This window comes from Pongo abelii, chromosome 8, assembly GCF_028885655.2.
Source record: "Pongo abelii isolate AG06213 chromosome 8, NHGRI_mPonAbe1-v2.0_pri, whole genome shotgun sequence".
In the NCBI taxonomy this organism is placed as follows: Eukaryota; Metazoa; Chordata; class Mammalia; order Primates; family Hominidae; genus Pongo; species Pongo abelii.
Window position 1 is genome coordinate 66173257 of NC_071993.2, and position 27661 is coordinate 66200917.

General features: G+C 50.7%; 1 protein-coding gene across 4 annotated transcripts in view; it reads left to right on the forward strand.

The window, feature by feature from the left end:
* The window catches only part of DLG5 (discs large MAGUK scaffold protein 5), a 135695-nt gene that overhangs the window by 70255 nt on the left and 37779 nt on the right, over positions 1-27661 (forward strand). For 3 of the 4 annotated variants that reach the window (XM_009245435.4, XM_054522406.2, XM_063727599.1), the window contains exons 4-13: positions 1666-1809; positions 2501-2684; positions 12312-12571; positions 13825-14137; positions 20146-20330; positions 22024-22149; positions 25172-25304; positions 25702-25829; positions 26522-26697; positions 27067-27170. In XM_009245435.4, coding sequence (XP_009243710.4) covers positions 1666-1809; positions 2501-2684; positions 12312-12571; positions 13825-14137; positions 20146-20330; positions 22024-22149; positions 25172-25304; positions 25702-25829; positions 26522-26697; positions 27067-27170 — 1753 coding nt within the window. The remainder of the gene's footprint in view (positions 1-1665; positions 1810-2500; positions 2685-12311; positions 12572-13824; positions 14138-20145; positions 20331-22023; positions 22150-25171; positions 25305-25701; positions 25830-26521; positions 26698-27066; positions 27171-27661) is intronic. The other variant, XM_024253245.3, reaches the window with a different exon arrangement.

Genomic DNA, 27661 nt, shown 5'->3' on the forward strand with positions numbered 1-27661 from the left:
ATTCTACCTGGTGTCTTTGTTGCTTTGATGAAAATGTTTGCTGCTTTTGTTGTGATTTAGAGGTAGATACCAGGGAAGGGTGGCCCATAGGGTGGGGCAGAGAGAGTCTTTATCTACCTGCATGATCTAAGAGGACTTTCTGGGAAGGAGGAGGGCCAGAGAGTGGTTTATCCTTTAGCTCCCATGCTGGTAGAGGTCTGGAGGGGAGAGGGGCTTTGGTGTAAACACTTGAATTTCACCTCTTTCCTTCAGGAGTAAGGGTCTATGCCTCTGCACTTTGTGACTCTGGGATTATGCCAGGGCTGCAGAGCCTGATCCCTGAGCTTGTATTCATGAGGATATGCCCCTCAGTCAGTTGGCCCGAAGGCAGGATGAGTGAAGACATGGATGTGCTAGCACATGAGAGTTGGCACACTATGGCCCACGGGCCCACTGCCTGTTTTATAAATGAAGTTTTATTGGAACACAGCCATGCTCATTGGTTACAAAGTGTCTATGACTGCTTTCCTGCTACAAAGGTGGAGTCGAGTGATTGCAACAGAAACTATGTAGTGTGCAAAGCCTAAAGTATTTACTGTGTGGCCTTTTGCAAAAAAAGTTTGCTGACCTCTGCTCTAGAAAAAGGGTCCTCAAACTTGAGCATGCACCAGAATCATCCACAGAGCTTGCTAATGCACAGATCATTGCCTCTCTTTCCCTCCCTTCAGAGCACCTGACTCACGAGGGCTGGGGCTGGGGCTAGGCCTGAGAATGTCTATTTGTGACAAGTTCCCAGGAGATACTGTGCTGCAGGTCTAGGAACCCCACTCTGAGATCACTGCTCGTGGCCAGTGTTCTTAACGTTGGTTGCACATTGGAATCCCCTGAGGAGTTTTTAAAAAATCCTCACGTTTGGGTCTTATCCTCAGATATGCTAATGTAATTGAGCTGGGCATTGGTATTTTAATGTGTACCCAAGATTGAGAGTCACTGTTCTAAAGAGAGGAGAAATTTCTTTTCTTTAATATTTTTTATTTATTTATTTATTTATTTATTTATTTATTATTTTTGAGACAGGATCCTCTCTGTTGCCCAGGCTGGAGTGCAGTGGTGTGATCTCGGCTCACTGTATCCTCGACCTCCTGGGCTCAAGTGATCCTCCCACCTTAGCTTCCTGCGTAGCTGGGACTACAGGCACATGCCACCACGCCAGGCTAATTTTTGTATTTTTTTTGTAGAGGCAGGGTTTCACCATGTTGCTCAGGCTGGTCTCAAACCCCTGGCTTCAAGTGATCCACCTGCCTCAGCCTCCCAAAGTGCTGGGATTACAGGCACAAGCCGCCACGCCGAGCCTACAGAGAAGAGACATTTCATCACAGGTTTCTGGTGGACTCAGACCTGTTGTACAGACTCCTGGAAGCTCCTGCAGAACAAGTTGGCACCTTCTCAGCTCTCCAGGCCCATGCAGGGAGCTCAGGCAACCACGGCTCCCTCCATCCTAGGGATTCTGATTCTGTGGGTCTGAGTGAGGCCAGGATATCTGAGTTTAACAAACACCCAGGTGTGTGTGGTACATAGAAGACCAGTATTGGGGAACCACTGGGCTGGCCTAATCCAGGACCTGGCTCCCCCATCCGTGTGAATCCTGGGGCCTGTGTTCATGGGGCCATTCGCTCTCTGGGCCAGGCCCTACCACAGGCTGAATCCTGACTATGAGAGGCTGAAGATCCAGTGTGTGCGAGCCATGTCGGACCTGCAGAGCCTGCAGAACCAGCACACCAATGCCTTGAAGAGGTGTGAGGAGGTGGCCAAGGAGACTGACTTCTACCAGTGAGTGAGGCCTGCTTGGCCAGGGCCCCCAACACCCACAGACAGCTGCCTTTGCCCTTCTTTTCTCTGGACTTAGTAGCCAGGGGTTCTGGTTCTAGTCCTGTCCCTGTGCAAGCGGCAAGCAGTCTGCCTACAGCAGGTAGATTTGTGCCTTTGGGCCCCAGTTTTCCTAAGTGTAAAACAAGGCTATTAATCCTTCACATCTTATTGCCAGCTTCAGAGATCTGGCAGGCAGGAAAGTGATTCAGAACATGCAGCAGGGCTCAGGCAGGCCTCTGGGTCTCTGTCCAGGGGCCCTACTGCAGCTTCTTCCTGTAGGGTAGGCCCAAGGGGTGTTTCCCTTTGGTCTCCCAGCACCCCTCTGAGGGTCTTTGCCTGCCCACCTGCTGATATCTGTCCAGGCCCCAGTATTTGGAGGCACTAGCTCTGTACCAGAGGGGCCTGTCTCCCTTCCCTGGAGATACGTGTGCCCTTTTTGGTGTCAGGTTTGTAAGTGGTGATTTGGATGTTTCTGGAATTAGGGCTGTTAGCAGGTTTTGGCTTGCCTCTGAGTGCTGCAGACCTAGCTGTCATTGGCTCCTGTCCGCTGTATCTACGGGAAGTGTTGGGACCTGAGGCTGGTGATGCCCTGGGGTGGGGCGGGGTGTGAGGGGCTGGCTGGGGCTCACTGAGCATGTACTGGGTGTTTCAGCACACTCCACAGCCGGCTCCTAAGTGACCAGACTCGGCTGAAGGATGACGTGGACATGCTGAGGCGGGAGAATGGGCAGCTGCTGCGGGAGCGAAACCTGCTGCAGCAGTCGTGGGAGGACATGAAGCGGCTCCACGAGGAGGACCAGAAGGAGATCGGTGACCTCCGTGCCCAGCAGCAGCAGGTAGGCCCAGCCCCTGGAGACTGGGCATTTCTCCCAAGTAGTCCTCATTCCTTTTAATGGAGAATAGTATTGAGAAGTAAATGCTGGGCTGGGCACGTTGGCTCACATCTGTGATCCCAGCGCTTTGGAAGACCAAGGTGAGAGATTGCTTGAGATGAGCCTGGGCAACATGGCAAGATCCTATCTCTACAAAAAAAAAAAATTAGCTGGACGTGGTGGCACACCTGTAGTCCTAGCTACTCAGGAGGATCACTGGAGCCCAGGAATCTGAGGTTATAGTGAGCTATGATCATGCCACTGCACCCCAGCTTGGGCGAAGGAGTGAGACGCTGTCTCTGTTAAAAAAACACAGCCAACCAATTGCTGGATGTGCTTGTAGCTTGGGTTAGCACTGTTTCCTGGCCCTCTCGGTGGAAAGAAGTAGGGAGTAGCTAAGTGTACACATACACACAGGCACATATACATACATACACACACATGTGTATATCTGTATTTCTATATCAGACATGTAGATTGAAAGCCATGAGTTCGCACTGACACTTTCAATTCTAATCCAAGACCACAGGTTCATTTTGGTTTCCACCTCTTTTATTTTTGTAACTTCCTTTAAAAACATCAGTGACAAGGCCGGGTGCGGTGGCTCATGCCTGTAATCCCAGCACTTTGGGAGGCTGAGGCAGGCAGATCACGAGGTCAGGAGATCGAGACCATCCTAACATAGTGAAACCCCTCTCTACTAAAAATACAAAAAATTAGCTGGGTGTGGTGGTGGGCGCCTGTAGTCCCAGCTACTCGGGAGGCTGAGGCAGGAGAATGGCGTGAACCCAGGAGGCGGAGCGTGCAGTGAGCCAAGATTGCACCACTGCACTCCAGCCTGGGTGACAGAGCGAGACTCCGCCTCAAACAAACAAACAAACAAACAGTGACAAATGTGATTCCTGTTATTTTATTTTATTTTTTTGAGACAGAGTTTGCTCTGTCGCCCAGGCTGAAGTGCAGTGGTGTGATTTTGGCTCACTGCAACTTCTGTGTCCTGGGTTCAAGCGATTCTCCTGCCTCAGCCTCCTTAGTAGCTGGGACTACAGGCACATGCCACCATACCCGGCCAATTTTTGTATTTTTAGTAGAGACAGGGTTTCACCATGTTGGTCAGGATGGTCTCGATCTCCTGACCTCATGATCCACCACCTTGGCCTCCCAAAGTGCTGGGATTACAGGTGTGAGCCATCACGCCCAGCCGATTCCTGTTATTCTTAATTTGTTTACTTGGTCAATCCCCCATGTGTAGCTGCCTCCCATGCCCTCTGCAGTCCCCCATCCCATTCCCATCCCCTCCTGACCCTTTGTGGCCTCTTCCACCCCATGCCTTCTCTCTGTCAGGCCTGGTCTCCTCATGCCATGCCAGGACCCACTCCTCATTCCATGCCAGCTGTGATATTCCCTCTGGGGCGACCTGCCCCAGTGTAAGTCCTTGTCTTGCTCTGCTTTGCCTAATGGCTTTAAAGTTTAATTGTTTAGATAAAAGGAGTATTCCATATTCCAATGAAACCGTATTGCATTGAAAAACTTGCTTCTGTTGAAAAACTTGCTGTTTATTTTCCTTTCTCCGATATTGATTGAGGTTTCATGTGGAGTAACCAGGGCAGGCTCAGCAAGAGACCCTAAGATGGATATACTTGGAGCTATTAGAGGTATTTTTTGTGTGCCCTCTGATTAGGGGAATTGGTTGTGTGAGGTCAGGCCCAGTGGCTGGGGCAGAGGTTGGTATTTAGCCCGTAGGTCTTGACCGAGCCTTGGTAATGGAAAGCCGGCAGCAGGAAGACTGTCCCTTCTCGCACCTGCTGCATGGCTCAGAGAAGCTGCAACAACACCCTTCCCACCCTTTATAGGAGGTGGGGGTGGTGCTCTTGGAGCATTTCTCTAAGGATGAAATGAGAGAGTAGAAAGTACCGTGCTAGTTCTGGTCAGTACTGCCCACAACCCATTCCCCCTGCAGGGACCCTTCCTTGTGCATGTCAGTGGAGCTTCCTAGAGCAAACAGATTTAAAGACTGTAGGTTTTCAGTTTCTAAAGAGGCAAAAATATTTTTAACCTCAAAAGAAATCCTTTGGAGGAATCTTGCGTGTGAAGCAGGTAAGGATGGCGGTGCTGTGTTGAAACAAAGCTCCCAGGAAGCTGCCCGAGGGGATGGCCCTCTAAGGGTTTGAGCCCCTTCTCTGCCCTGGGGTGCGTGGTAACTTCCCCCACCTGAGGGCAGGCGGCCTCTCCCGGCCTTCACCTGTGCCCTGCTGTGTGCTTTGTTTTCTTGCTGTTTTGCCTGCCGGCAGTTTGTTCTTCTTGGTCTACACTTGGCCAGGTAACCTTTTGCCTTGGGTTTTAGTTTGGATTCTATACTTCCTTGAGAGAGTCATCATTTCAGAGGTGTATGTGGCTCCACCTCAGTCCAAGGGAAGCCCCACAGCCTTGCTAGAAAGCATGAGGTTGGCACATCTCAGTGTAGCAGAATTGGCCTGTATGGCTGTCATGAAGACACTGCGTAGAAGGCACTGGCGCTGCGTGCCCGTGTGTATGAGGCGCTCAGTCAGTGTTGTGGTCGTTAATGATATTATTCTAATCCTGTCAAGTCTGGGTTTAAGTCTGCCTCATCCAGGATGTAGAAATTGGGACCAGCATACATTGTGGGTGGGAATAAATGATACAGCCACTGTGAAAGGCAGCCTAGTGATTCCTCAAAAAACTAAACAGAGCTAACAGGTGACCTCCCAGCGACACTCCTAGGTGTGCACCCAGGAGAACTGAAAATATACGTCCACACAGAAACTTGAGGTGTGAATATTCATAGCAGCCCAAAACCGATAACAACCCAAAGGTCTACTGACTGATGAATGGATAAATAAAATGTGATCTATCCATACAATGGAATATTATTCAGCATAACAAGGAATGCAGTACTGATCCATGCTATAGTGTGGATGAACTTCAAAAACATGACAGCCAATGAAAGAAACCAGCCACAAAAGACCACAAACTATGATTCCAGGTACATGAAATGTCCACAACAGGGAAATCTATGTGGACACAAAGCAGATTTGTGGCTGTCTTGGGCTTGGGGTTTGGGAAGTGACTGCTGATGGGTATTGGTTTCTTTTTAGGGTGATAAAAATGGTCTGGAATTAGATAGTGGTAGTGGCTGCACAACTTTGTGGATTCATAACCTTGTGAATATATTAAACACTGAATTGCACACTTAGTGTGGTATGTAAATTATAACTCAGAGAGGAAAAAAAAAAGACTCAGAATTTCACCTTGTCATAAATAGAGAAATCCAGGCTGGGTACAGTGGCTCACACCTGTAATCCCAGCACTTTGGAAGGAGCAGGAGGATCCCTTGATTCCAGGAGTCCAAGATCAGCCTGGGCAACATAGAGAGACTATCTCTACAAGAAATTGTTTAATTGAAAAAATTGTTTTTTTAGAGCACTCTGCCCTCAAGAAGCGTAAAGTTTCCTTGTCTCCCATTCTCTGACTTTCTTGAGCACCTGCTCAGTTTTACAGACATTCAGACTGAGGCGTCCCTCCCACCCCCGTCCCCCTCTCCCTTTCCTGTCTGCCTCACAGGGGAGGGTCTTCTTCCCCCACCCTGCAGCCCATTTCCTGCTCTCCTTTTCCTACCGCTGTGGTCCTTGGCAGCAGGGGCGGGGGTGGGGATGCATCCTAGTCATTGGGGTCCCCCAGGTCAGTTCAGCTGGACCAGTGCCTCTCAGCAAACGCCACCTCCAGACCCCACCAGGAGAAGAGGCCTGGCTGCCTCAGGGAGCAGGGCTGGGAGCATTTCAGAGCTGCTGGGCGGCCAGCCCCGCATCCTGGCATCCCAGGCCCCCTTGCCTTCATCAGTCGTGGGGTGGATGCCTGGCTGTGGGATGCCCAGGTGGCAGCAGGCCAGCAGCAGAGGAAGCGGGATACGGGGATGGCCACAGGCTTGCTCCCCGCTGGGCCCGAGGGCAAAGGTCAACCTCTCTGGACAAGGGCAGTTTTGTTGCCGGGTTCCTCCCACACCTTGTAAACTTGAAGAGGCCCTTGCAGGGTAAATGGTGCTGTTTGACTTGCGTGTTTGCTTGAGGGATTTGTGGGGCTTCCCGGCCCTCTGCATGATTTATCTCAGAGGAAATGAGGCAGCCCTCGGGAGGGGGCGCCGTGGTTGAGAGCAGCACACAGGTGTTTTGTCCGTATGTGTGTTTTGCTGGGGAGGGCCTCTGCCTGGCATCCCCATCTCTGGGTTTAGGCAGTCCGAGTGCACCTTCTTGGATTCTTCTAGGCTGTGTCAAGAATGCCCAGAAGACCCTGACAAGGCTTGGCTGGGGAATCTAAGTAGAGGGTGTTTTTGCATCTTTTTTCTTTACTAAAATAGTGTGTATTCTTTAGTTAAAATAGAAAAAAAATCTTCAACCAATGTGGGCAGCCACCCACCCCGTCTCAGACCCAGCCTAGCTTTGTGGAAATGACCATCCTCTGTGTAAACCATTGGGATGGATGTGTATCCTTGTAGGTTTTTTTTTTTAATGTCACATTTAATACCCATATAGTTTTATTTTTTATTTCCTGAAACCTGCTTAAAAAAAAAAAATCCTACAATATATCATGGGTTTCCTTACATTTTCTGTGAATTTGCACATACAAAAAGGTCCTTGCTTGTTTTGTTGTCTGTCAGGTGTTAATCGAATTCTGTGTGGAGCGTCTCGGTGGTCAACATCTTCCCATGTTACAAACCATGTTTCAGTGGACACACATGTCTTTGTGCTCTTTTGCACACACGTTTTGAAGTTTGAGCCTTACAGGTAGAATTCCTGGGACCAGGGCAGTGCACATGTTCTCCTAGTTCCTGCCAATCTATTTGGGAAACCTCTCAGGCCCCGAGAGTCTTCTCTCTCCTCCTCCTTGCCCTTTCCCCTGTCTTTAAAATATACTTTCTCTTGTAATTCATGAAAGTTGATTTTCTTGTCCCAGGTATCCTGAATGAATGCCCTTTGATGGGCCTGGAGGAAGGAAGAGAGGAGAGGGGTTTCCTGGTTGCTGAAGGGCATCCCTTACAGAGAAGCCCACAGAGGAGTGTTCTGACCAATGTAGGGTACAGGTAGGAGGGTTGGTCTCTTCCTGGCCTCCGTGCAGGGAACAGCTTAGAGTATGGCTGTCTTTGTGTCTCCCCTGTGCAACTTCCACCCATTTCTCCTAAGCCCCTTGAACTCACAGGCCAACTGTCCTGTGCTCAGGCTGGAGGGGCATTGTCTCTAAAGACTGCTGCCTGCCTGAGTGGAGAAGTTGACTCTCAGGCCAGGCTCAGGGGCTCACGCCTGTAATCTTAGCACTTTAGGAAGCCAAAGTGGGTGTATCACTTGAGTCTAGGAGTTCAAGACCAGCCTGAGCAACATAGTGAGACTCCCCCCATCTCTACAAAAAATAAAAAATTAGCCAGGTGTGGTGGGGCGTGTCTGTCGTCCCAGCTACTTGGGAGGCTGAGGCAGGAGGATCACTTGAGCCTGGGAGGTTGAGGTTGCAGTGAACTGTGATCACTTTAATTTTAGAATTCTGGGCCAAATTTAAATGTTCTCTCTTCATGAGCTTTTGCTGGGAAGCTAAACATTTGACTGTAGTTAGGTGTGTGTGTGTGTGCACTCGTGTGTGCACGTGCATGTGGAAATACCTACTGAGAACATAATCCTCTGATGGCGAGAGGGAAAAATTCTAGACCAATAGATTTAGTTTTTTGGATTCTCCAGAGTTAACCGTGACCTGGTTCCCCAGCTTTGTTCAGAGGCTGTTGGTTACATAGTACGGGCCTGGAGCTGAGTCCTGTTTGTAGAGAAAGGGTGAGAAGTGTTTGGGGGGCCTGTGAGCCTCTTTGAGTATCTGGATGCTGCTCTGTGGGAACAGGTTATTCTGTTTGACTCCAAGGCTAGAGTGAGAACCGGAGGTTAGGAGTTGCAGGGAGGCGGAGTAGCTCGTGGTGAGCACAACCCTATCCCAAGGAGCTTTCACTTGTGGAGCGGGCCGGGTGGCGGTCATCGTGGTGGAAAAGCAGTACGGGGCCTGATCTCTCTCTCGGTCTTCTGACCCGAGGATCCTACCATGTTATGAAGGCTGGGGGAAGCAGCAGAAAGGACCTCGAGGTCTGTGACCCACCCTGTCACACTGGGAATTCATGGCCCACTCTCACGGCCCTTGCTGGCAGCCTGATTCACACAGCCCTGAATCATCCCTGGATTGTCACACAGGCCCGGATCCAGGCCCCTCAAGGTTAGCCGTTCAGGGGACTGCAAAGAGGCCAAACCATGGTATAGACTCATGATTCTGCCGAGCACTGGTGGAGGTGGGCTCTGCGGGCTACAACCTAGAACCGGGCTTTGTGTCATTTCAAGGCTGCCTTTAGAATGAGTTTGTTTCTGAGCTGGGAAGGCGGGAAGCCACTGCAGGAGAGTGTTGGCTCGTCTCCCCGCGGCTGCCACCTTGTGGGGAACTCAGGCAATGACAGTCTCCTTTGTTCCCCAGCAAACCAGACTCATTTGGAGCCAATGGGGTTCTCACTTGGCTTAGGGGATGTTTAGAGAGTAAAACATTTGAGGTATTTTTTTTTTTTTTGAGACAGAGTATTGCTCTGTCGCCAAGGCTGGGGTGCAGTGGCACAGTCTTGGCTCACTGCAACCTACGCCTCCTGGGTTCAAGTAATTCTCCTCCCTCAGCCTCCTGAGTAGCAGGGATTCCAGGTGCCTGCCACCACACCCGGCTAATTTTTGTATTTTTAGTAGAGACAGGGTTTCACCATGTTAGCCAGGCTGGTTTCGAACTTCCAACCTTGTGATCTGCTCACCTTGGCCTCCCAAAGTGCTGGGATTACAGGCGTGAGCCACTGCGCCCGGCCTGAAGTAATTTTTAATTGGCATTTTTGAGGTATTGCTCACCAATCAGGGCAATCCAGTTTAGATGCTGGAACTTTCCAGACGTGGGTAGAAGGTGTTGGTTGACCAGATGTCAGGAGTGTCCTTCATTGACCGGGTATAGTCATGGGTGAGCCCATTCTTTTTTTTTTTTTGAGACGAAGTCTCACATTTGTCACCAAGGCTGGAGTGCCATGGCGTGATCTTAGCTCACTGCAACCTCCGCCTCCTGGGTTCAAGTGATTCTCCTGCCTCAGCCTCCCGAGTAGCTGGGATTACAGGTGCCTGCCACCACGCCCAGCTAATTTTTGTATGTTTAGTAGAGACAAAGTTTCACCATGTTGGTCAGGCTGATCTCAAACTCCTGACCTCAGGTGAGCCGCCTATCTCGGCTTCCCAAAGTGCTGGGATTACAGGCGTGCGCCACTGTGCCTGGCCAGGGCTTTTTTTTTTTTTTTTTTTAAAAGAAAGATTTTTAGATGTAGAGTGGGCACTGTCAGTGAGGTTCTGTTTCTCAGTGTGCATTCCTGTTTTGCAACAGTGACGCCATTTTACAAAACAGTGAAGATTTTGACTGCCTGAGATACCTGTGTACTGCTTTTTAAAATAAGTTCTGTATTTTTGGTGTATTAGTAAGATTTCCCTTGAAAGAAAATGTTCTGCTTTAAAAATAAATAAAGGAAAAAGAATGAGCCTGAAATGAACCAATCCTCCCTCCCTCTCTCCCTCCCTCCCTTCCCTCTCTTTCTCTCTCTGTCTTTCCCTTTCTCCTCCCCTTCCTTCCTTCCCTTCTTCCCTCCTTCCCTCCATTTCTCCCTCTTCCTTGACTTCCTCTTTAAGAGTCTACAGTCCTAGAATCTAATGCTTAGGTCTTAGAGGAAGACCTTACTTTCTTGTTGCTATGATTCTGACTTTTAAATTAAGCGCTCTTTTGCTTTTTGTGTTTTTCGTGTTTGTTGAGAGCTGACCCTAACTCCAAAGGGAATATTCCATCATCCCAGGTTCTGGTTCTCTAGGCTGCAAACACTTGATAACCCAGGCTCCCACTGAATGAGCCAGGGGATTCCTCGGCTGTTGGAGCTGGAAGGGCCAGACAAGCTTTCCTGGTCTAGCCTTGGCATTTGAGGAATCCAGAAGCTGAAACCCAGAGAGGTGGAGTGACTCACCTCAGGGCTCAGATCCCATGAGGTGCTTAGCCGAAGTCAGCAGCCCCCCTGGCAACCTCTTAACTCATCTTCTTGGTTTGTTTTTTTCTCTATAACAGCACCCCAAATGAACTTTAGTGCCTGTCATTTAGAGTAGAATGCTGTCTAGCTTAAAACCCTCCACAGCTTCCTGTCTCACTCAGGAGACAGTCTTCACTGTGAAGTGAAGACTTCACATGGCCTGCGGCCATGGCTACCCCCATGCCCACACCCACTTCTCCAGGTCCCCTTTGAACCTACCTCCCCCTGTGCTTTGGGCTCTTGCTACTCCGCCTTGCCCCTCTCTTTGTCCCTAGAACACGCCTGCAAGCCCTGCCTCTGGGCCTTTGCCCCTGCCCTCCCCTCTGCCCGGTGTGCTCTCGCTGCTCGTCTTCATTTGCCTCTGAATTCTGAAGTCACCTTCTTCAAGAAGCCTCTTCAGCCTTAGCCTCCCTCACAGCCCTCCACTCGGCTGCTCAGATGGCTCGCTCCAGCCCATTATTCTGTTTTATTTTTTATTTTCTTGATAGTTCTTACATTGCTCTGAAGTTACTTTATTTGGCCTATCTGTGTGTCCACACCCTCCAAATTAGGATAAAAGACCCACAGGGCACAGCCTCTTTCTGTCCTGTCTGGCATCACCAGCCCCTAGACCAGTGCTAGACATATTAGGTACTTGCATGGGATGCGGGGGGACCCTACACCATAGAGGGTCACCCTAGGGCTTTTGAGAGTCTTCAGGTCCGATTTACATAACCTGATTCTGGGCTATGTCACTTTCTGGGAGGACTCACAAGATTCAGTATGTAATTATACTCAATGGCTGACATTTATTACAACAAAAGTACACAGAGCAAAGTCGGCAAAGGGGGAAAGGCGCGTGAGGCAAAGTCCGGGGGAAACTGGGCCTGAGTTTCCAAGAGTCCTCTCCTGGTGGAGTTTCACCGGATGCACTTAATTCCTCCAGCATGGAATCACAACAACACACAAGAAGTTCTGGCCTCCACAGAGGCCGATTAGAGACTCAGTGCCCAAGTGTCTTACTGGGGGCTGGTCATGTAGGAACCTCTGCCTAGCATGTACCCAGGTTCTGGACTCCCAGAAGAAAGCAGGTGTTCAGCATAAGCCACTTTGTTTGTACAGGCTCAGTACCAGAGCTGCTTATATCACTGGAAGAAAAGTTTTACATCAGCCTAGAGAACTGTTTACTGTTCGGGTTCCTAGACGCCATTCGGTAGGGTCAAGCAGGCCTTTCTAAGGATATAGAAATCTCAGGTCAGCAGTGTTAACTGTTCTGCACAATACTTAGTAAATACTTGTGACTGAGTGAATCTAAATGAATCAGCCCAGTCTGACTGCAGGGCCTGGAGGATTGGACCTCAAGACTCTCAAAAGCCTTAGGGTGACCCCCCCGCCGTCATCAGTCTCACCCTCAGATAGACAAAAATGAGAGTGGGAGGTCTCCTCCACCACCTCCCCCAGACCCTTGGTAAGTGAAACTGTCTGGTCTCCAGGTGTTGAAGCACAACGGGTCATCCGAGATTCTCAACAAACTATATGACACAGCCATGGACAAGTTGGAGGTGGTCAAGAAGGACTACGACGCCCTTCGTAAGAGGTACAGTGAGAAAGTCGCCATCCACAACGCAGACCTGAGCCGCCTGGAGCAGCTGGGGGAGGAGAACCAGCGGTTGCTGAAGCAGACAGAGATGCTGACCCAGCAGAGGGACACGGCCATCCAGCTGCAGCACCAGTGCGCCCTCTCTCTGAGGAGGTAGGGCTAGGGCCACGGGGGGCTGGGGGCAAATGGGTCCTATAAGGTTCCCAGCCACCTCCAGGGGATGAGAACAGCACAAGTTATTGTGCTTTTTCAATCAAAAAATGCTTCTGACCAGGAAACATTGTTTTTTGACACCGAATCTGTCTTGGGAATTGTGGCTCCCTCCTCCCATCTGAACATCCCTGTTTACCTTCAGGTTCACGGACACCATTCAGTGGTTAGCCTTGCAAGCGGGCCTTTCTGAGCGTGTAGAAATCTCAGGTCTGCTGTGTTAACTGCTCTGCACAATACTTAATAAATACTGGTGTGTTCTGAGCATCCTGTTTCTTTGGTCACTGCCATGTGCCTCTCCCCTCTGTGGTAGTCACCCACCTAGCAAATAGGAAAGTTAATTATCTGGGGCATGTTTCTTCTGTCATTTTTAGAGATGTGATATATGCCCTCAGACAGTGTTTTGTAGAGGATGTGCCTGTGAATCACCAGTTCTCTGGGGCATGTATCAGTTTGACGTGAAAAGTGCTCTTTGGGGATAAATAGGTTTGAGCATTGCCAGGTTGAACCCAGACAGATGTCTCTGCTGCAGGACTTCTCAGAGCCTTCAGTGTGGTGTTGTGCAGTAGACAGACTCTCCAAGAGGGGGCCAAGATGCAGAGTTTCCCAAACATAAGTCATCAGATAATATACTTTTTTGGGGGTAATGGAGCTCCATGCAGAACCGGTGTCTATGGAGCACACTGAGAATTGCTGGTCTGGAGCCATGGGCTCTGATTTGCAGGCTGCCTGTGTGGAAGATGCCCCCCCGCCTGGAAGGACAGAGCTGTGCTCTTCGAGCGAACTTGATGACCTTGTCACAGGGCTGTACTGTTCGTATCTGTGAAATGAGGCGGTTTGACTAAATGATCGTTAAGGCCTCTTTATGCTGTTATCCTGGCATTGTTTTGTTTTTATTATTTTAAAAAATTAATGTGGCTTGACTGTGGGAGAAATATGCTGTTGTTTCTAGTGGAGTGGAGGGCATGATGTCCTCAGTTCAACTCCTGGCATTTGTAAAGGGCTGAGAAAAATTCCAGGTCCGGGGGCACTGGTACTCCGTGACTTTTCTCTCTTGGGGGTGGAGAGAGTGACTTCACTTGAAACTTCACGCTTGACTGTCCAGCACAGTAGAGCTGGCGGGAGGCAGCAGTGCAGCCGGCCACTGACCGGGCAGGGCCCCCGCCCCTCCCATGTCTCGCTGCCTCTCTCGCCAGGTTTGAGGCGATCCACCATGAGCTGAACAAGGCCACTGCGCAGAACAAGGACCTGCAGTGGGAGATGGAGCTGCTGCAGTCAGAGCTGACCGAGCTGAGAACCACGCAGGTGAAGACAGCGAAGGAGTCAGAGAAATACAGGGAGGAGCGGGACGCTGTGTACAGCGAGTACAAGCTCATCATGAGTGAGCGTGACCAGGTCATCTCTGAGCTGGACAAGCTGCAGACCGAAGTGGAGCTGGCCGAGTCCAAGCTCAAGAGCAGCACATCTGAGAAGAAGGCGGCCAATGAGGAGATGGAGGCGCTGCGGCAGGTAGGTGGGTGGGCCGGTGGCTGGCTTTCAGCCTTTCCTACAGCGTCCCGGGAAGAGGTGCTGCAGAGTGCATGGTGTCCAGATTAGAAGCCTCCTGAGTTGGAGTAAAGGGCTTCTCACTGGTGGCCTGAGTGCAAGCTGGGTTATCAGACACTGCCCAGGTAACTCCTGAGCTCATGCTTAATGCCCAGCTCTAGTCTGGATTACAGGGGACACGAGGGGAGGGAGACCCAGACACAGTCGTGGCTGCCCAGAGCTTACACACCAGGAAGAGTCAGATGACACACACCAACACTCTCACACCCAAACCCATTGCTACGTAATTGCAGATCAGTCCCATGCTGAAAGTCTGTGATATCTCAAGGACTTGCTTATTATGAAGCAAGATACCAAGGCCAAGTTCCCAAAGCCATAGATACATTAGGCCTCTTGTGTCTGGAAGAGCACCCTCAGGGGCCCTTTTTCACCAGCAGTGTGCGTCTGCTCGAGTCTGCTCTTGAAAAAGTATTTCAGGCTCCTGCTGGGAAGATGTGCTAGTAGGCTGAGCCCAACATTCTTCTCCTAAAGCCTTGCTCTCTGGGGGCCACACCTCCAGGGTTGGGGGGCTGGGATGTTTGGTAGCATTGGATTGGGCCACCTAGCTCAACTCCTGGTGGCCAATGTGGATTTTCTGTCTCCTTCCTACCTGTCAACCTCTCCTCATCGTGCAGCTTTTTGCCCTAGGTCTAGCTGAGTCCTGCGGGGGCTTGGATGGGCCCATGGGGATTCCCTTCAGTCTATGTTGTGTGTGGCTCTGATTAGAGCTTCTAGACTTGATCACAGCTGATTTTTTTCCTATCAGAATAGTTCTCAGATATTCACATCCCTCTATTCTTCTGCCTTTCTGTGCAGGTCAGTTAGAATGCAGCTTTCAAAGGTGGTTTATGAGAAGCAAAAAGCAAGGCGTTTAAAGGTCAGGCAGATTGGCAGGGCTGGTATGCATTGGATCATTACTACCAGGTCCTGCTGTACCAAGTGTGAGGCAGGTGATGCCCAAGGGGTGACCAGCATGTCTTTCAACCGACAGCAACTCCTCGTCAGGCCCGGGCCGTGGTAGGGGATGTGGGGAATGCATGAGACACAGGCCCCTTGCTTGGAGATGGCCCTCCTCAGTCATGTGGTCTCGAACCTCTCTAGGCCTCCGTTTCTTTCTTTCTTTTTTTTTTTTTTTAATGAGACTGAGTCTTGTTGTGTTGCCCAGCCTGAAGTGCAGTGGCGCAATCTTGGCTCACTGCCACCTCTACCTCCTGGGTTCTAGCAATTCTCGTGCCTCAGCCTCCCAAGTAGCTGGGATTACAGGCATGTGCCACCATGCCCGGCTAATTTTTTGTATTTTTAGTAGAGACATGGCTTTGCCATGTTGGCCAGGCTGGTCTCGAACTCCTGGACTCAAGCGATCCTTCTGCTTCAGCCTCCCAAAGTACTGGGATTACAAGTGTCATTCACCGCCTGGTGAGCCACTGTGCCTGGCCTCTGGGCCTCAGTTTCTATTTTTAATTTATTTTTTATTTTTTTATTGAGACAAGCCTCTCTGTTCCCCAGGCTGGAGTGCCGTGGCACAATCATAGCTCACTGTAATCTCGACCTCTTGGGCTCAAGTGATCCTCCCACCTCAGCCCCCCAAGTAGCTGGGACTATAGGCGAGCACCAGCTCACCCAGCTAATTCTTAATTTTTTTGTAGTGATGCAGTCTCACTATGTTGCTGGTCTCAAACTCCTGGGCTCAAGCGATCCTCCTGCCTCGGCCTCCCAAAGTGCTGGGATTACAGGCGTGAGCCCCTGCACCCAGCCAGCCTCAGTTTCTTCATTTGCACAATGGAATGGTGGTCATGATGAACAAATGATTCAATATAGAAAATACATCATTGTGCCTGCACAAAGCAACAGTGGGTTGAGATGGACATTCATTATTATGCCCATCTGAATCTTACTACTCTGTTAGGATTAGGGTGAACCTCATTAAACTGTTTCTGTGGGTAAAAATGGGCCAACCAAGTAATGAGAATTTCATGCAGGGAACCACCAAGACTTCTCCAGACCCTTGAGGCAAAAGCCAGTGTGAAGAGAAATATTTACTGCAATGAAATTTTTGAAAAGCCTATTAGAATAAATTTTTATAAGTAAAGATAATGCATTAGAACTTGGTAATCATCCTAGAAAAACCATGAACTCATGTTCACATCCTGGTATCTGAGCACATAATTGTTGGGGGGAAAATGTCAATATCAAATAAGGAAAACAAAATGATGAAGAAGGAAACTTGGAAAATGACCAAGTCAGTAACTGCTCTGAAATGTCACAGAATGTCAGACACACGCCTGGGGAATGACAGCGAGCCAGTGTGGATGGAGTTTTGAGATTTTCTTTTTTCTTTCTTTTTTTTTTTTGAGATGCAGTTTCCCTCTTTTGCCCAGGCTGGAGTGAAGTGGCACGATCTCGGCTCACTACAACCTCCACCTGCCGGGTTCCAGCGATCCTGTTGCCTCAGCCTCCCGAGTAGCTGGGATTATAGACACCTGCCAGTACGCCCAGCTAATTTTTGTATTTTTATTAGAGACGGGGTTTCACCCTGTTGGCCAGGCTAGTCTCGAATTCCTGAGCTCAGGTGATCCACCCACCTTGGCCTCCCAAAGTGCTAGGATTATAGGCCTGAGCCACTGTGCCTGGCCAAGTTTTGAGATCTTCGAAGTTAATCATGAAGACTGTAGAAATGTAGAAAGCACAGAGATGCACAAAGAACACCTGAGTTCCCTGTGGTGCTGGCGTCCAGCAATGAGACCTCCGGGCCTGATGTCCTTGTGGCAGCCACTGCTTTCCCAGCACTCAGGCGAGCCCTTCAGCCTGGAGCCCGCCTCCATCCTCCTCAGGGGGTGTTGGCTGGGCATCAAGTGCACCTGTCAGCTGAGGCAGGGATCTTTTCCAGGCCCCGTTCCGAGTCAGCAGGCAGGAGAGAGCCCCCGCTGCTGCCCCATCAGCTTTGAGAGCTGAAATCCTCAGCTCCTTCTCAAGTTGGTCTGGCTTCATCGATAAGAGAGCACTCTCCACCGGCAAGAGCAGGCCAGGAGGGGTGGGCAGTGAGGCACCCTGGGGATTGGCCCCGCCACCCCACTGGCTGCTGCCTGTCAGGGGTCAGCTGTGGGGGGCCTTCTGGCAGGTCTATCTCACCGCAGAGCCATCTTCATCCTGCTCAGCCCGAGGGCTGGGCTTCAGTTTCTGGCATCGTGCTTGCACGTTTCTGTCTTCTATCTGCACCTCTTGCTCCATTTTCCCCTTTCTTTCTCTATGCCCTCTCTCCCTTCTGTGTTCTGAGTGGGCTGAGGCAAAGGGGGAGCAAAGAGGGAGCAAAGAGGTCGCACGGGGAGGCCGGGGGCCTGTTAGGGTCTTTGCCAGGTTGGCTGTGCCCTCGCCGCCCTCGCCTCCTTCCTCCCGGCTCCCAGGGGAGAGATATCCTCGGGATCTCCCCCAAGGCCGCCCTCCTGCCTCAGGCCAGTAGCTGACCTTGTCCGGGGAAGGCTCATTGCTCCCAGGAGGAGGGAGGAACTGCCTGGGGAGTTGAGGTCGGCACCACTGGAAGCTGTAGGCCACTGCTGTCTGTTGCAGAAATCTCCCAGGTTCCAACGCACTTTCCCAGACGGGCCCTGCTCACCGAGCTCCGTCTGTAGAAGGGCAGCCCCCCACGCTCCTGCCGTCTGCTGCCCTGAATGCAGTTACACGTGCAGCTATAGGTCCTGCTTGAGGAGCTGAGCTCAGCTATGGTGGACAGACTGGACAGTGCCAGGGAACAAGGCAAGGCAGCAGTGGCCTTTCCAGAACTTAGAGGCAGAGGGCTGTTGTAGCAAGAGAAGCTTCCCAGGAAGCAGAGGGAGGTGCCCTCACCCGAGAGCCGTCTGCTCAGGGGCACCACTCCACACTCGGGCCCCATCTTCCCCTGGGACCCTCGAGTGGGCTGTGGCCCTCTGGGACTGGGTTGCAGCCCATAGGCCTTTCTCACTGGCCTCATGCCTGGGTCTGGCAAGTGTCTTGTGAAGACCAGCCCATCTCTTCCTGCGCCTTTGTTCACCCAGCACAGGAAGAAAGAGACTGCAGGTGGCGCTTTTAGAGCAGACTCAGACTGACATCTGATGCCGAGGCAGCCTGGGGTAGAGGAGCCAGTACTGATCACGAGTCAGCTCTGCAGGATGGGGGAGCCCTGGCGAGTCACTTCTAGATCCTGCAGTTCCTCACCAGTGTAATCAGAATCAATCAGTCCGTCACTTGGGTCCTCTGGGCTTCCAAATTTTACCATTTTTTTAAGGTACCTCATTTCCCTCTCCCCTGTCACTAAGACTAAGTATAGTACTTCTTGTATTCCTTATAAGGAAGCAGTATTTTGGAGATGAATTCATTTTGGAGACCAGCAGTGGTGTGGGGCCCAGGGGAAGGAAGGGAGCTGTGGGCTGGGGGAGCTGCCCACCTCCTGCGCTGCCTCTCGTCCTGTCTGTACCTGGGGCCTCCCTCCTAGATGCTCATCCAGAGCACCGTGGAGAAACCTTTCAGGGAATCCACGTGGTAATGTGTCAGCTCTAACACCATCCATAAATATATTGTAAAACAGCAAATATAATGTAAATTTTTGAAAGTATTGTTTATCATAAATTCTTGACTAAATTAATACACTTTTTTTTTTTTTGAGACCGAGTCGCCTTCTGTTGCCCAGGCTGGAGTGCAGTGGCGCTATCTGGGCTCACTGAGACCTCAGTCTCCCAAGTTCAAGCGATTCTCCTGCCTCAGTCTTCCGTGTAGCTGGGACCACAGGCACATGCCACCATGTCCGGCTAATTTTTGTAGTTTTAGTAGAGATGGGGTTTAACTATGTTGGTCAGGCTGGTCTCAAACTCCTGATCTTATGTGATCTGCCTGCCTTGGCCTCCCAAAGTGCTTGGATTACAGGTGTGAGCCACTGTACCCTGCCCCCAAATAATTCTTTTTAAAATGAAAATTTAAGAAGGATTTTTTTTTTGAAAATAGCAAACTAAACAAACACGGCATACCATGTAAAGCTGAAAAAAAAATCAAAACTGAAATGATTTGAATGACTCCCAGGAACTGTGAGGTCTGAGGAAAGCCTGCCACTGCACTGTCACCCTCGAGTTTTGATGGTTCTTTTTGTGCAAATTGTTTTTCAGCTCCTCTGCCTCTGTTTTGAGAGATGAGGGGAATTATCAACTGACTCCAGGTTTTTTCTTGTCAACTTCATTCTCTTCTCTTGTTTTCTATGTCTGAGATCTTTCTGAACACGTTTTTGTAGAGGCTGCTGTCTCCTGCTGTCTGGAGAATGATCTTTAGAGGGAACGGAAGCTTTCTTCCTGTGCGTGTGTGTCTTCCTGTGTCCTAGCACTTGGGGGTGGAGAGTCTCGGGGCGGGGACACCAGTATCATCAGCGCCTCTGCTGTCGTGCTTCTCTTTTGCGTGTTTGGAAAGCCTCGAGCGGGGGGAGGAGTTATTCTTGCAGTAAACACTTGGTTTGTCATCCGTCATTTCCCTGTGTTTTCTAAGGATTATAAAGGTGTGGAGGGGGCTTTTCATATGAGTGCTACTAAGAGTTTGACTTGAAATTTTTGGTGGAGCATATAACTCTCTAGGGATGTGTCAAGATGCAAATGCTTTGGATTTCAGCTTTTTAAATGAACTGAGATACACAGCACTTCACCAGCAGGAATACTGGTGTATTTTTGTCTTTAAAAATAACACAGTATGCCAGATTATAGGATCACAGACATGGTGGGGGCTGGGGGGGCTGGTTAATAGGACCGTGGCTGTGGGGTGTAGTCACTGGGGGTATGGGTGGAGGGGGTGTGCTGCGATGGGCTCTGTGTTTCCCTCCATCCAGCTCCCTAGAGCCTCAGCCTTGACCCCCGCACTGGTGGGAGGCGCTCCTGGTCCATGAGGCTCAGCAACCTCTCCCTCTTCCTGCCCCTTGCTCCCACCAGATCAAAGACACAGTGACAATGGATGCTGGGAGAGCCAACAAGGAGGTTGAAATCCTTCGAAAGCAGTGCAAGGCTCTGTGCCAGGAGCTGAAGGAAGCCCTCCAGGAGGCGGATGTGGCCAAGTGCCGGCGGGACTGGGCCTTCCAGGAGCGAGACAAGATCGTAGCAGAGCGTGACAGCATCCGGTACGGGGTGCCCTCGAGCTGGCGTGGGCTCGCGTCTCCCCAGGATGCCGGAACCTGCTAGGGTCTGTTGGGAGGGTCAGAATCATTTACTGTATGTCCAGGTAAAGTGGGAGGGACCTGGGCTCCTCCTTTCTCACCCCTAGTTGATGCCCTAGCCTTGCCTCTTAGTTTTAGAATTTTCCATTGTTTCTCCCTCCCATCTCACTCAGACCTAGGTGTCCCAAGTGTGTACTATGTCCACATGAGACCACTGTGAAGGGGCATGAGGCCGACCTCTTTTATTTGAGGGTTTCTGATGAGAAGAGCACATCCGAAGTGTGTCCTTTCAGCAGTATTCACTGGGCGCCTACTGTGTGTCAGGGTCTTAGATCTCTGGAGCAAGGAGACCTTGGGAGAGGCTTGGTCGGGCAGGGCAGTGAGGGAGGAAGATGTGTAACTGAGCTCTAGGGCTGTGGGGGGCATGCAGGGCTCCCTGGGGTGTGGGGAGGTCTCCCCAGAGAGTATGGCATTCGAGCTAGAACTGGAAGCATGAGTGGGGTTTTTCCAGGTGGAAAAGGGGGAAGGGCATTGCAGATGGAGGGGACCTGTGGAATGTGCTCAGGGCAGGGACGTGGGCAAGTCATGGGGAGGGCAGGCTGGTGAGATTCCCAGGGGCGGGTGTAGAGGCCTTGAAAGGGAAGCCAAGCAGTGTGGGCTTGATCCTTGGCTGGGGAGGAACCAGGAGAAGCTATGGTGGTGGTGATGTTTGGGGTGGGATAATGTCTTGCTATTTGGGAGGTTTCCAAAAGATTTCTTGTGATTTGTCAGGGGAGAGACCAATGTCTCTAGGGGCTGGTCAGGAGATGAGGATGGCTAGGTGGTGAGGCCCTGCTAATGGAGAGCACAGTTAGGTGCTCAGTGCAAGGGGAGGGAGGCCCAGGGGCTGCTCCCTGTCTGCTTCTGCTCGGACCCCTTCCACAGTTGTCTCCAGGGGGCAGTCTTCAGCTGGGCTCTGACTGAGGTTGGGGGAGATTTGAGGCCGTGGAGAGGTAGGAACCAGTCCTCTGGGTATATCCATTTCTGGAGGTGGCACAGAGCCCAGGCCTCTCCACAGCCAGGTAATCTGTTTCCACCTCCTTGGGGTCCTCTTTCATGGAGTCTTGCCAAGCTCGTACTTTGCACCTGCACAGAGCTAAGAGAGACAGAGATGCATGAGGACTGGCTGGTATCCGAAGGGGCTCCCATCCTAGTTGCAGGGTACAGGGACAGCTCTAGAAAGCTCTGCCTGTGGGTAGATATGAGACATGTGGTAGTGCTGGAGCACAGGCCTGCCAGGCAGGTGGGGGGTGCTTCATGCAGAGGAGAGCCATCCCCTGGCCCCCCAAGTTGGCATTAGAACAGTGAGTGTGCGCAGAGGGTGGTCCTTAACCCCAGGCACATTGAGGGTGAAACGGGGCATTGGGAACCTGACACTTGTTGCTGGGAGACTGTGGAGGTGTCTCTTCCCTGCCCAGGTCCTCCACGTTCCCTCTGTCATGCACTGGGGCTGGCCTAGGTGGTCTTACCCCTAGATTCCCAAGTGCTCCTGTGCATCTGGGGATGGGATAGGTGCCAGCAGGTATTTGGAGTGAGGCGGCCAGGCCATCCGCTGCAGACCAGGAGCCCCCTTCCCCATGCCCCTTGAGGTGACCTTGTCCTCTGCTCCTTCCACCAGGACACTGTGTGACAACCTGAGGCGGGAGCGGGACCGTGCGGTGAGCGAGCTGGCCGAGGCCCTGCGCAGCCTGGATGACACCCGCAAGCAGAAGAATGATGTCAGCCGCGAGCTGAAGGAGCTCAAGTAGGCTCGGGCAGGCACCCGCTGGAGTGGGCATGCATCTGGGAGCCTGGGGCCCCTCTCCCTTCCGGGCAAGGCAATGCTGAGTGCATTGGCCACTGCCTCATCCTTCTATGTCGACCTGGCTGTTTGTCGCTTCACTTCACTCTGCCTTACTCTTTCAGTGTGTAGAATCGGTTCGAATGTCATCTCCATGTAGGGTTAATTAGAAATTCTTAGGCCAAAAATTCTTAGACACAGGGCAGGCACCATGTGCCAAGGCACTAGGAAGGGAGGGCCCTGTTCCCAAGCAGTCCATTTGGGGCAGGCATGCATGTGTTATCCATTCATTCATTCCACTACTCACTCACTCACTCACTCACTCACTCACTCACTCGCAGAGATTTTTCAAGTACCTGCTCTGTATGGGCCAGCCTCCATTAGAGGCACTGGAGAAATGGCACTGACAAGCATACCAAGTCCTTTTCCTCATGGGCTCACAGTGCGCAGGAAGAGACACAGACCAAGGTCAGGTCCATCTAAGAGACAAGTACGTAAATGAGTAAGATGACGACAGATTGTGATTTAGAGTTTTAAAGGCAGTTGCAACCCCCATCCAGCAGTCTGTTCTGCCTGTGTTATTTGGACGCCCATTTGGAAGACCGTTTGGGATATCAGACATCCTCCCCTCGGTTACAGCAGCCTCCCAGGGTGTCATTTAAACACTCAGTGGCCTTTAGTAGTGCATTGAAATACAAAGATCAGGGTTTAAGCATAGAAATTGGCAGAGCCCAATAGGCCGTGGTCTAAAACCCAAATCTAGTTGGAAAGCAGTGGCTCTCCATCCATTGTGCGACATTTCCCTAGCTGTTAGTGTGGTGAGGGGGCAGTGAGAAGCTCATGTGTGAGTGTAAGTGTGCAAGCCTTGCACACTCAAGTGATGCCCTTCAGAAGGGAATGACAGCTTCTCTTCAAAGAGCTCCATTTATTCTATAAAAACCCAGACTCTTTGGAGCTTGGGTGCTCTCAGGAATATTTTAGGGGTTAAGAGGCAAGGCAGGACTCTTCACAGGAACCATCTTGGGTCTAGCAATGTGACGGAATCAAGGGATTCTCTTCGAAGGGAAAGCCTAGAACCTCTGGGCTGTGAACATGGGACATTTTGCCTCTTGTTTGGGCCAGAGTTGCCTGAAGCTTGTGCATTCAGCTTCTGTGTTCATTCAGCATGTTTGCATTTGTGCCTCCTGTCTGCTAAGTTCTCTAACTGGCAGGATGCTGATGAGGGGGTCTGTGTTGCTGCCTGGGAAGCCTCAGGCACTCCCTGGTAATGCCAGATGAGACGGGTATAGTGAGCATTGAATGCTGAGCTCGGCTGTACTGGCCTGGGGAGGGGCTGGGGCAGCGTTGGAAGGCATTGGAGCTCTGCCCTGGAGGCTGAGTGGCATTCTAGAGCTGGCTGGTGAGAGCACAGCCTAGGCAAAGGTGTGGCCCTGGAGCCTGTCTGCTGGAGCAGGAAACACAAGTAGGTCAGGAGCCCAGTGGGCAGCGTTCATGAGCTGGCAAGGCAGCCTGGGCCCAGATTTCAGGAAGGGTGTCACAGGCAAGTCACCTGAGGATTTAACGAGGCCTCTGAGTCTCTCTTTCACATCTTCATTACTAGGTCTTTCTCAGAGCTAATATTTATAATTTTGATCAAGTCAAATCTATCAATTTTTTTTTGTTTTTTTGAGATGCCCAGGCTGGAGTGCAGTGGTATAGCCTTTGCTCACTGCAATCTCTGCTTCCCAGGTTCAAGTGATTCTTGTGCCTCAGCCTCCTGAGTAGCTGGGATTACAGGTGCATGTTAACACACCTGGCTAATTTTTGTATTTTTAGTAGAGACGGGGTTTCACCATATTGGCCAGGCTGGTCTTGAACTCCTGACCTCAAGTGATCCGCCTACCTCTGCCTCCTGAAGTGCTGGGATTACAGGCGTGAGCCTCCGCGCCCGGCCATCAGTGAACATTTTTAAAAATTGTAACAATGGCATTAAAGGAAATGTTAAGAACTACATCTTCATCCTAATATAACTATTTAAGTGGTATTTCTGTTGCTGCTTCTGTCAGTTTGCATTTCAATTTGTGATATAGTTGGCGTTAACTTTTATCCGAGGTTAAGCGGTTTAGGTTGAGATTCATTTCTTTGGCCATGGATGTGCAGTCGCCCCAGCATCATTAGTTGGAGACTGTCCTTCCTCTGTTAACTTATGCACCTTTGGTGACTTGGGGCATTCCTAGGTTCCTTATTCTGTTCTACAGACCTTTGTGTCTGTCTCCCTGACAGCAGCACACAGTCTTGATTGCTGTAGCTGTATACTAAGTCTTAAATTGGGTAGAGAGTTTCCTCCCACTTTAGTCATTTTCAAAATAGTTTTAGTGATTCTGTTGCCTTTTTGTATACATTTTAGAATAGCCATCTATATCTACAAAAATCTTGTTGGCATTTTGATTTTATTTTTTAAATTAAATTTTTTTTTTTTTTGAGGTGGAGTTTCACTCTGTCACCAGGCTGGAGTGCAGCAGTGTGACCTCCACTCCCTGCAACCTCTGCCTCCCTGATTCAAGTAATTCTCCTGCCTCCCGAGTAGCTGAGGTTACAGGAACATGCCACCAGGCCCAGCTGATTTTTGTATTTTTAGCAGAGACAAGGTTTCACCATGTCAGTCAGGCTGGTCTCAAACTCCTGACTTCAGGTGATCTGCCTGTCTCAGCCTCCCAAAGTGCTGGGATTACAGGCATGAACCACAGTGCCCGGCTGGCATTTTGATTTTAATTGTGTTAAACCTCTAGATAAATTTGGGGAGAATTTGTCTTTTTTAAAAAACCACTGTGAAAACTCACATATATCCCAGAAGCCTTGACCTGACTCTCTGAGTTATTGGGAAACAAGGGGGAAAGGAGCCCATTTTAGCTCTTTCGAATGGCCTGCCTCGTGAGGTTCAGAGCCATTACGCGGCGGGATGTTTCACCTCCCAAGGGACTGTCACCGTGGCTCTCTCTGTTCACAGGGAACAGATGGAATCCCAGTTGGAAAAGGAGGCCCGGTTCCGGCAGCTGATGGCCCACAGCTCCCACGACTCGGCCATTGACACGGATTCCATGGAGTGGGAAACGGAAGTTGTAGAGTTCGAGAGGGAGACGGTAAGCTGCCTCTGATGGTTCTTCTCTCCTTCTCTGATGGATGAGGGAGGAGTGGGTGACCCTCTTGCAGTGTCTCCCAGTTTCACCACTCCAAGTTTGGAGGTTCTCCTTTTTCTCCCAGGAGTGTGAAGGCATCCTTTCCCAGCAGCTGTCCAGGCTGGGTTGCAGCCAGGGAAGGGCAGGGTCCTCGGAGGACGCTGACAGGGATGTCTGTCTGCAGTGGCCAGAAGGGGCAGGTTGCCGATACTCACAGGTTTCCATCCTGGGGATGGAGTGTCTTATCAGATGGGGTGAAGGGACAGTCCCCCACATTGGAGTGAGCAGCTTCGGGGCTTAAGAGCCAAATGTCTCTGTCACTGCTTTGTGAAATGCGTTGCTGTTGCTGCTGTTTTTGCAGGAGGATATTGACTTGAAGGCACTGGGGTTTGATATGGCAGAAGGTGTGAATGAACCTTGTTTCCCGGGGGACTGTGGCATATTTGTCACTAAAGTGGACAAAGGAAGCATTGCTGATGGCCGCTTAAGGTAAGAGTTGAGGCCCAGGCTCTGGAGGCAAGGTGGGGCCCTTCTCCCCAGTGCAGAGGACCTGAAGAGAGCCAGGTAGCACTTAGGTGAACGTTTCCCAGCCTTAGACTCACACACAGTCTGTCCAAGGCCTGCAGTCTCAGCAGCTAATAATGCTTCAAAAAGAAACAGTGCTTCTCAGTTGCCTCTGAATCTGATTATTCTTTAGTTACCAGGTACTGTCTTTTGCTCCTTTGGGTGGGAAAGTGCTCAGGGGGTATGTGTGAGAGCCCAGGATGTACATGGCATGCTCATTCAGGGAAATAGTCATGATGATAAAATAGCTAACACTATTATGGTGCTGACTATTTGCTGAGTACTGGTTTAAGCACTTTATAGAAATTAATTGATTAATCTTCACAACCCTACAAGGTAGGCGTGATTATTGCCCCCATTTTACATATGAGGACACTGAGGCCTGGAGGGGCTAGGTCATACAACTAGTAAGTGGTAGGGCCAGGATTTGAACCCAGGCTGTCTAACCTCAGCATCTGCAAATTTCACCACTGTGCACTCCTGCAAGAGGAGATTTTCTGAGCGTGTATGTGAGGCACCCACTCCTTGGCAGTCAGCTCCCTGAGTGAGAGTGGTGGGCAGCTAGCCGCTGGTCCCACAGCCTGTGTGGGTGCTGAACTGGCTGTGTCCCTTCTCAGGGTCAACGACTGGCTGCTGAGAATCAACGATGTGGACCTCATCAACAAGGACAAGAAGCAGGCCATCAAGGCGCTCCTCAATGGGGAGGGGGCCATCAACATGGTCGTGCGGCGGAGGAAGTCACTGGGTGGGAAGGTGGTCACGCCGCTGCACATCAACCTCAGTGGACAGAAAGGTAGTGGGCCTGTGGACATGGCAGAGTGCCTCAGGTGGCTGGGGCCCTTTTTTGTGGACAGGGGCCGGGGGTGCCCCTTAGAGCACCTCATTCACAGGGATGAGGGGCCAATGCCATTTAAATGTAGCCCATGTGCTTTCCTGGCAGGAGGTGGTCTGGGCCCTGAGTCTTGCTTTCTGAGTGTTTGATTCACCAGGGTAGATGTAACTGAGCCCCCGATTGGTGGGACTGGGGCAGGGTGCAGGGGTAGACAGGGCGCAGCCTGCTGACATCCTGTTTTGTAAGAAGATGGTAACAAAGATGAGGTAGGGTGACCCAGGGCTGGGCAGCGAGGCCAGGGGCTACCCAGTGACCTCCTGTGGCTTGCAGATAGTGGCATCAGTCTGGAGAATGGAGTGTACGCTGCCGCTGTGCTGCCTGGAAGCCCTGCCGCTAAAGAAGGGTCCCTTGCTGTGGGAGACAGGATCGTTGCGGTAAGTCTCAAGGCTGGAGCCAGGGTCATCTGCCGTGCATAGGCAGATTACATTTGGGAGGTTTGAGCAAGAAGTAATGAGCAAAGTTTTTATATTTTCTTTGTTCTGGGCATTGTACTATGTGAACATTTAAAAATAGGTTTCTTGATGGTATGTTTCTATTTACTGTAGAAAATTAGGAAATAAAAGGTCTAGGAGGGAAATAAGAATCAATTGCATTGCTACCACCTGTAGATAACCTTTCTCCATCTCTCTCTGTCGCTCAGGCTGGAGTACAGTGATGCAATCCAAGCTCACTGCAACCTCCAAAGGCCTAAGAGGGAAATAAGAACCACTTGCTTTGGTACCACCTGTAGATAACCTTTATTAACTTTTTTTTTTTTTTGATATGGAGTCTTGCTCTGTCACCCAGGTTAGAATGCAGTGGCGCAATCCCGGCTCACTGCAACCTCTGACTCTCGTGTTCAAGTGATTCTGCTGCCTCAGCCTCC